The 10,273-nt window shown below is 34.3% G+C and overlaps 1 protein-coding gene across 1 annotated transcript in view; it reads right to left on the bottom strand.

Moving 5' to 3' along the window:
* Window positions 1–3,401: 3,401 nt before the first annotated feature.
* Window positions 3,402–10,273, bottom strand: part of LOC135224411 (kelch-like protein diablo) — a 163,299-nt gene continuing 156,427 nt past the window's right edge. Inside the window, 5 exon segments of the mRNA XM_064263381.1 lie at window positions 3,402–6,163; window positions 6,492–6,569; window positions 6,572–6,607; window positions 6,609–6,656; window positions 9,953–10,062. Coding sequence (XP_064119451.1) covers window positions 6,056–6,163; window positions 6,492–6,569; window positions 6,572–6,607; window positions 6,609–6,656; window positions 9,953–10,062 — 380 coding nt within the window. The 3' untranslated portion in view covers window positions 3,402–6,055.

The raw sequence follows: 10,273 nt of genomic DNA on the forward strand, positions 1-10,273 counted from the left end.
AGGAACTCCGCTTGTTACTTATGCCCATTCTAATTATTCACCATTTAATATGACTCTCTGTTTTCTATATATTAGCTAGTCTTCGATCCAGTCTGCTATTCCTCCTACAGTTCCTAAAGCTCTAACTTTTGTCATTAGTTTCTTGTGTGGAACTTTGTCAAAAGGCCTTTTGGAAATCTAAGTAAAGCATATCTATTGTTCTACTACTCATAGATACCAAGCATGTTGTGAAAAACCCCCCCAAAGTTTAATAGGCAGGATCTGTTTTGTCTGAAACAGTGTTGGCTGCTTAACAAGAAGTTGTTTCTATCAATGTGATCCACAATTTGATCTGCAATTATGGACTAAAAAATCTTACATACGACCGTTGTTAGACAGATTGGTCTATAGTTTTGCAGCTCTTCTCTTGGACTTTTTTTTGTAAACTGGGGCACATTACCTAGTTTCCATCCTTTTGGTGCCTTTCTTTGTTCTGCACTTTCTCTGTAGTTTATATAGATGAGGAACTACAGTGGTACCTTGACCTACGAGTTTTATTTGTCTGTGGTCAAGCTCGTAGCTCAATTTGCTCGTATATCAAATCAATTTTCCCCATTGAAAATACTTAAAATGCCCTTAATCTGTTACAACCCTCAAAATGCCACCCCATATTTTTATGTTTCATGTTATCAAATAAGAAAAATACATTTCTAAATAACAAATATTGTATTAAAACATAATAGAAAGAGTATGTAAAGATATAATAAGGTTTTATACAGTGTACAGGTGGTGCTCAAGTTACGATAATTTGTCTTACGATAATTCAATTTTACGAGAGACCAAATCACAGTAGCCTAACTTTATCCCATCTTCTAGTTAAATAAGTTAAAAAAACAGCAACAGAGAATAATAAAAGTATTGTTTTAACATTATAATCATTGCGTAAATGTGTACAGCAATGAACAACTGAATGAGAAACAACAATTTTTAAGTGCAAAAGATTTGGATAACATCAACATCTGCTTGGCATGTATTTCAACCGTCTTATGATAGTAAACAATTACCGTAGTTACGTTATAAATGACGATATATAGAATAGGACTGAGATATTTTGATGTAATAACTTTATTCGCAATATTTCAAAGATCAACAAGGAAATGTATTGTTAAATTTAAATCAAGTTGTAGCTGAAGCTGAGAAAATTGTTCAAGCTGCTAATGACTATTATTGTGCATTGGCAACAAGAATAAATCTCCCGTAAACTTATGCCATCAAACACAACTGTAGAAAAAATTGAGAGAAAATCATTTTAATCAAAACTACTGGGCATGAAAGAACACATTTTACAGTTGTTTTCATGCCAATAAAAGGTAAATAACATAAAGCTTGCATTACGATGAAATAAAGTGAAAAGGGAGAATGGAATCATGTAATTTTTTTACTAAATAAACATGTAGCCAATGTAATCCATTAATGAACAAATAATTTAGCTTACAATCACAACGAGACGTATTTGAGACATATTTCAACTTGAAAACACATCGTCTGACAAAAAATGACCTTGTCTCATATCAGTCAAGTATCTAGATATTTGTTTATGCTAAGTAGAGGCAAGAAATTCGCTCAGAACTTAGTTAAACATGGTGAAATAAACTCGTATTCGCCATCAGGTGATTTTCAAACCAAAACATTGACCACTATCTTAGTAGTATCTTATTAGACAATAATATGAGAATACATACAATATTATTGGATACAGTGAAGTAATGTAGTAACTTTTTAAAACAACAAGTTTGTCTATTTTGTTTTTAATGTCCTCTTCTGTAAATATTATTATGTCCAACGGTTCTGTGAGAGAGAGAGAGAGAGAGAGAGAGAGAGAGAGAGAGAGAGAGAGAGAGAGAGAGAGAGAGAGAGATAATTACGTAAAAATCATTGATTGCTAACCGGCAAGACTCTCCCTCCTGTCACATTACTTGACATATTTGACAGTTCTGGATTTCGAGCTTCTGGTGGAGTTAAAAAGAAAGATGAGATAGAATTCTTAATATGAATCATTTTGTCATTACAGTTATTATTATTATTAATAAGTATTTGAAAACTTTAATAAAGAGTAGATGCACCATAAAAATTCTCTCATCTCAGTAGGAGAGAGAGAAATAAAGAAGAGTTGTTCTTACTTAAAATGAAATGGAAAGGTTATTTGTTTAAACACTATCACATATAAATTTTGTAATTACAGTTTTATTAACATTATTATCATTATCACTATTTATTAATATTTGAAAATATCAATAAACGTAGTACATACTACGAGAGAGAGAGAGAGAGAGAGAGAGAGAGAGAGAGAGAGAGAGAGAGAGAGAGAGAGAGAGAGAGAGAGAGAGAAATTATTATTTTCATTATCTAATGTTATCCAATTTAAACGTAAAAGCTTATTGAAAACTTATAAATTGTAAAACAAAATTAAACAAGCACTTTTCCAGGGTTTCTCCAGGATTCGAAAATGTTGCGTCATTTGTGTCTGTGAAATACTTGCATATGATTATTAGTTAGGTTCCAATGAAAAGTTCGCACTAGTATTGTGAATTCGCACAACTCAAATCCTGTAAGCTTGAGGTAGAATTGTATTATCCCCTGAAATAAAATCATAATAGTATATACCTCTCTAAAAATGGTAACAAAAACAGGAAAATATGAATGAAATCAGGAGTGAGTGTTCTGCGTTGCTGCAATGTTATTTCATAAATGAGGTTCACCTGAATATGGATGTGACACAGGGAATGTCTGCATTCGTATTGGTGCTCTTGAATTACTAATATTGGGAAGCGTGTTCACCACCACTGGAATCATTTACAGATTCAGAGGGATGACAAGCAGTGACTACACTCTACAAAACCTAAATACACCTTTGTTTAACAAAAGATTACAGTATGATAGGCTATGTAAGTCATATTGGATATAAATTGCAGGGCAATTTCTTAAGGACATCTCCTTTTGAAATAACAGGATCATAAAAAATTATGTAGACCTATAAGGTCCTATGTCTTTTTGTCGGTTTACGCAGCTTAAGATGTTTGGATTATAGGCCTATCTTAAATTCAGCTGTTTTATTGTGGTTCTTGTTGGGGTTATTCTTGTTTTTGTTGCTGCTGTTATGGTGGTTGTAGTGTCTGTCTTCAAAGTTTTTCATATGGTATCTTAACATTTGCAAATAAACATAGACCTATTCATAAAATACTGGTGTAAAGAATTATCTGCCTTCTCTTGTTTACTGAAATTTAGTTATTTGTTTTAATTAAAAGTAATGGAGATTTTTATGAATATAGTCTGCGCTAGAATATTCTCCTAACAACAGAGAGAGAGAGAGAGAGAGAGAGAGAGAGAGAGAGAGAGAGAGAGAGAAGAAGAGAGACGAGAGAGAGAGAGAGAGAGAGAGAGAGAGAGACTCTAAAAGAATGCCCCCAAAACCAAGTGATTGATTCACGGGCTACTCGCAGACTGGTTTGGATAATCTCATACATAACTTTTTCAGCTATCATATATTTTTCTTATTTTGTTAAGTATCTTGTGATGCCTTCCTACTATGTATAGCCTTCATTTTCATAGAAATGCTATAGCAGCTAGATATTTACTCATCAGAGTAATATAATTCGTTATTCTTTTGTAAATATATTTCCAATATCTGTTAGATATAGTTCATTGAGAGCAGTTTGATAGTTGTGTGTAAGGCTGAGACATTCCTAAGATTGAGTGTGTGTGTGCCATCTGCTATGAGCCCACAAGTTTTACCTTTATTCTCTGTGGTATAAGTGGCGTTGCAGTTACTATGGCCATCCACGCATGTATGTGTATGTGCTCTTGCTTATATGGGACATTCCATTTTATATCCATTATATGGAGTTGAAACTACTATACTAATCAAAAGCTACCATATTTCTAACAGATACCAGTAGAAAACTATTTGCAATATGAATTTGATGGGTAGGTCCTGTCATTGTCTCAAAATAAAATAATTTGATGTGTAGATCTATGGCCTGACAGGTTTAACACATCAAATGCCCTTTCATTACCTCAAAATATAAGAAACTGACAAGTATGCCTATGCCCTATCACTGCCTCAAAATATAAGAAATTGATGTGTAGGCACCTATGCCCTGGCAGTGCCTCAAAATATAAGAATTTGATGTGTAGGCCTATGCCATGCCATTGCCTCAAAATATAAGAAATTAACACGTAGGACTAATCTCTCAATGTTACCATTTGACATGTAGAATTATGATGAATTAATACACTAACATCAGAACTGGCAGAATAAGTCTATGCTTCATTTCAATTATGTAATGTGGGCTATGTGGGATTGCTTAAATAGGCCAAGACCAATTTAAAAGAAAAAAAGCAAGAATGCTTGTGTATTTAGGCTGTGCATGAAAATGATCCAAGATCTTCATAATGATATATAATTTTATCTTTTATCGGAAATATCAATTGCATACTTCACAACTCAAGGATCTCAAATCTATGGTGTCATGATTCATGTACGAAACTCAACACCACTGAATGGAGTCAAATCCATACTACTAATCATTTGGACTGTTAACTAGTGTGACGTCATTACTCCTTCGAGAGCTAGCCAATCACCGGCGTGCAGTGGGCAGGGCTTAGCTGAAAGCTACATGGACTCTGCTTTAGGCAGCCATGACAAAGGTTAAGGATCTTGTCTCTTCTACCAATAACCTGATTGTGCTCCCTGATGCTCATCATAAGATCTTGGTACCTTTTCCTCAATTGCTGAGAGCCTTGGGAGTTTTCTGCATATGCACAAAAGAGACAGACTTCCATTTTATTTCTCTTCCTTTGAGGGATTATATGGTCTAGCTGATTTGCTCACCGTGGAAATGGGCTACTTACAAGTAACGGGTATGTCGTGCAACAAAACCCAATTGAATGCTGAGAAACTGGAATTGGTTGGCACTAGCTATGATCAAATATCTAAATGTGAAGTTTACTATGCTTCATTACACATATACATATGCTGGTAAATTTTCTTAGGATGGGAATTGGTATGGCATCAAATACCCATGCTTCATTTCTGTATCTTGCTCTTTTTCCTGGTATAAATGCTACAGGTTATACATACATACTTTGAAAAGAATGCATTTTATACTATACCTAGACTTTTAATTCACTGCTGTTTCTGCAATTCTACTCATGATAGCCATGCAAAGACAGTGAATCCCAGCAATACTGGACACTGGATTTTAATCTTCCATCAGCTTGTTCGTGAAGTGCACCCTTTTTATGTACACCATAAAAGATAATTAGCCCTCACTGGATCAAATACTACAGATCTTACCATGTTTTACATGAAGATTTTGATATTGCTAATTATTATCCATTAATCAGTTCATGCACATATGTTATCATGAATTAAAATCAAGTATCACTCATCAAATTAATTATGTTAAGTACTACTCCAACAACTCAAATGCAAAAACATCACAAAAAATCTCCCCTTCAGGAACAGCAACCCCCCTGACAAGTCTATGTTACCTTCCAGACGTCTCTCCCAAACTGTTTCTTAGTCCAACAACTTGCAAGTTATTAGTTTTGCTGAAACTAATAACTTGCCTCAATTATATTTTCAAGATTCACTGAACCAATACATTTGTGGTGTACAAGTGATGCAAATGAGCATAATTATTTGCTACACTGAATTTTTATCCAATTACTGAGCTTCTTGGGTACTTAAACAGACGATTATAAATTGTTCTTTGTATGGTGTTTGCATTAATCTAATGCTTCTTTTATTTACTAGTAACTCTGTATTATAATAATTCCCATAAAACATCACTTGAATCACAGGACTTCTCATATTCTGGGTTACAAGACTGATCATAATGAATTTTTTCAGTTTTTACATGGCAACACTTCTCATCAAACGGGATATTTTTCATTGGTGCAGTGAGATATTCTTTTATGTTACTTCACAACAACAAGAACAGACTTGCTTTCTACATTTTTACAACAATGATATTAGCTTGCTCCCTACATTTCTTTCAATGTGATGTTTAATTTATCGGACCCTTCTAGTGTGTGACTTGCTTTCTGCTGACCTTTCACTACTATCACCACAGAACGGCTTGCTGTGGGCTGCATTTCCTAGATGTTCGAATCTTGGATACTAACCATGCAAAGAACAAAGCAAACTCACTGAATCCTTTTATTATATCAGTAGTGTCTAAGCAATTATGAGTAATGCAGTACCTGAGCATAAAACACTTACAGCATTTATGTTACTATTTGACCATTTGGTTATAAAAAACAAAACCAATTTTGCTTCAAAGCATTAATTTAATTCAATAACATAATATTCAAGACATTTTTTCTTAGTAAAAAGCCTTTATACTGTTTTATTGCAAATTAAATTAAATATAGCTATTTTATATGCAATGCATATCCATACTAACACACATCAAAAATAAATAATTACCAATCACAAAAGTACTTACCCTAAGTGGTGCACAGGACAACCAAGATCGGCCAGTCAACATTTCACCAACTATGGTCCAAGAGTCCAAAGTTGGGCGTGTAACATTTCGATTGTGTCATGGAAATGCTCCCACCCACCCATCTTCTCCTCCGAGAATGTATATTCTTCCATCTACAACAGCCACACTTTAAAAATACCATGTAAATATTGTAGTCAGAGCATCATTCCAGATTTTTTGTTGAGGGGCGGGGTTAAATAAAGACGGTTTGGTTGGCGAGCGAAGGGAGCCTAAGCAGCTGTTTTTTTTTTTATTTTGAGCAATTTTATGTGTTGTTTGACACCACATGAGCAGGTATTTCAGCAAAAATTAAATACTCCCACTACTGTTTGTTTATCTCATCATCACTGGTGGCTAGCTGACAGACAAGATCAAGAAACATAGTATATTTCTGAGAAAATTTCATATATTTATGATTGCACATTTAAAACGAAAAACATGCTGTTACTTCTTGGGGCTTAGGGGGTGAGGGGGGCCAAGTTGAGGTTGGGGGGGAGGCAAGTTGAGGCTTGGGAGGGGCAGTTACCGCCCCCCCCCCTGCCCCCCCCCCCCCCCCCCCCCCCCCCCCCCCCCCCCCCCAATGAATGCTCCTGATTGCAGTATGATGTCCCACATTCACCTTTCAACCAAAAATATTTACATAATATATTTTAACCCATCAAATCACAAAAAATACTGAATGTCTAATGTAAAGTTTTGCTCAATTCATCATACTAAAAAACAAAGATGAAAAAAAAAAAATTATAGTACTACAGTCATACCCTGAACTTATGTGAGGTTAGGTTCCATCTCCTCACACAAAGCAACTTTTTGCTTAAATCTGGAATGGTCTCTAGAAATGCTAATAAATGGTTATTTCTAGAGTTTAAACACTAAATATGACCGTAATTATGTTCCCTAAGTATTAAACTAACTTTTAAATGAAATTAAAGTTACTTTAATTTCATTTAAAAGTTAGCGTAATACATTAGCCAGAAAAAAGAAATAAATGGTTCATGTAAATGCTATATCACAATTTTTGAAAGTATATTTTATTTTCCCTAGCTATACAAATCTGAGGTCCTTTACTATAGGAATTACTCAAGGTGTAGCCTGGACACGGTTGCTGAATTTTTTAACAAGGCGGTTAGGTATTAATTATCAGTCTGGACGTTGGTAGTCCTTTCCTTCGACCGGACATAAACATTCCAATTTGCTTTTGGCCCAGGTAGCATATTGAGGGGTGGCATGAGGTGGGCAGTTAGTGTAAAGGACCTCAGGTTTGTATAGCTATGAAAAATACAATTTCTTTAAAAAATTGTGATTTGTTCCTACGCGATATACAAACCCTCGGTTCTTTACTATAGGAAGACTCACTGATTGGTGGGTGGAATATGAGTGATCTCCAGTGAACCGACTGGGGTTCAGCCTACCTGAGATTTCCTTTCAGGTTGTGAGAGCGAGGAAGGGAATCCAGCCAAGGACTTTTGATCAGAGTTAAAGAACTGCAAGATCATAGTCAGTCTTCTGGGTTTACTCATAAGGGGGAGAATATGTCCCCCCTTTAAGAGAAAGCCAAGAACCATTATGTCGGAGACATTAAGGCAAATACAAGTTATGAGTTTGTCTTATGTCCAGGTCCCTCTTCCCTGCCTTGTGAAGGGAAGGGGCGGATATCACTTCTATTAAATATCTCACCTTTCTCACCAGACACCTTCATTTTGCAACAAACTGGAAGTCTCTAGCACAATATTTTGATTTATGGTGAATTTATGAAATAAACTTCTTCCTTACGTCCGTGTGGTAACTCTTCCGAAAAAATCATAAATTTTTTCGTCCGATTGTCGTAATGTTTGCACCATTTTAAATTAGCTGTTACATAAAGTTTTATATATGAAAATGTGCGCACTTTTATGTAGAATACAACAAAAAACAACCCATGGTTGTAGCTTTTATCAGTTTGGAAATATTTTCATATAAATAACGATAAATAGAAAAAATTCGTCCTTCGGTCAAATTTAACTCGACCGAAATGGTCGAAAACTGCAATTGTAAGCTACAACACTTACAGTCTAGTAATATTCAATCAATTACCTTCATTTTGCAGCAAACGGGAAGTCTCTAGCACAATATTTCGATTTATGGTGAATTTTTGAAAACAGCTTATTTTTACGTCCGCGCATTACGAATTCATGCATCATTTTGTGATAATATTTTCTCTGTGTTGCCTTGATTGTTTTACAATGTGTGTTATATACCAAAATGATCGCAATTTAGTGTAAAATACAATGAAAAAAAAAATAAACTCATTAGCTTTAACCGTTTTGCTCATAGCCCGATTTGTATACCATTATATATGAAATTTTTTTCACGCTGTCATATATCCCAATATTTATATATGATAATGATATTTTTTTTCATTTCTGATGGTTGCATACTAAACTTAAGGCAATGACAAAAAAAGGAGCCAAAAATGAACTCTTAATCTTGAAAACTAAGCGTGCTGAGATTTTTTGAAAAAAAAAAAAAAAAAAAAAAAAAAAAAATAAAAAAAAAAAAAAAAAAAAAAAAAAAAAAAAAATTCCGCTTTGGCGCTCACTTGCGAACGCCGCCGGCATACGGGAGATAATTTTAAAATACCGCTTCGGCGTTTAAGGGTTGATGTCTTTATAAAAAGATAAAGAACGGGATCTAGTTTGAAAGGAAATGACAAACCACCCTCTTGAAGGCCAAGAAAAAAAATGGAACCAAAATCAGGCACAGTGAAACCAAAGAGAGATTTTCAACATTTAACAGCAGAAGGACACACAGATTACATGAATCAAGCAATCTACTGAATGTTTATTGCCAAGGAGTATACCCGTTTGGGAAATATGGTACCCTAGAGTGTGTTACAAGAAAATCTCTCCTTAAGCGTAAAAAAAAAAAAAAAAAAAAAAAAAAAAAAAAAAAAAAAAACAAAAAAACAAGACGTAGTGGCTACATGAACGAAAATGCGCGATCACATTTTTGAAGATGGAAAACTTAGAAAAGGTACTGACTTACTGATTAAAAAATTGGCTTCACAACACCAAGAGATGTTACAGCAAGGTTGCTCACTTAGATTAGCTTTGATTCAATTGTGTAAAAGGAAAAAAAATTGAAATCTCCAACATACAATATTAGAAAAATGGACATAAAAGTTAATGTATAATTTCAAGAAATAGAATGATGAAAATAACAAATATTCAACTAATTACAAGCAATTCTGACAGCAGTAACTCTATCCTCCCTAACGGTCATGAGAAGGAGCAGGAACATTCATAATATGGACAGATGGGAGAAATTTGATATTTTCATCAAGTACTTTAGAGACAAACTATAAAGGCAAAGATAAAACCCTAGATGAAATGTAAAAGCAATGATAAAATGTCTTACAAGAAAAGTACAAATAAATTTTACATACCTGGTCTATAACGACGTTCAAACATACCAGCAACAGTCTGCCATGATTTAGTTCTCGGATCAAATCTTTCTACTTTATTAGTATTTTCAGTAGATGCATGCCATCCACCTAAAGAGATGCCAAAAAAAGTTCAGAAAATGCCCTGAAATATTTACTTTTATGGTGTAGCCTACAGCCATAAATATATGTACGTATACCAAAAATAATCAATATTAAGGGAAGCTTACCAGAATATTAATTACCACAAAAAGCTTCCACCATAAAATAGATTGCCCATATGTGAAAACCAGAAAGGAAAACAAAAAGAATAAAACATGAA

Source organism: Macrobrachium nipponense, chromosome 12 (genome assembly GCF_015104395.2).
Source record: "Macrobrachium nipponense isolate FS-2020 chromosome 12, ASM1510439v2, whole genome shotgun sequence".
Lineage (NCBI taxonomy): Eukaryota > Metazoa > Arthropoda > Malacostraca > Decapoda > Palaemonidae > Macrobrachium > Macrobrachium nipponense.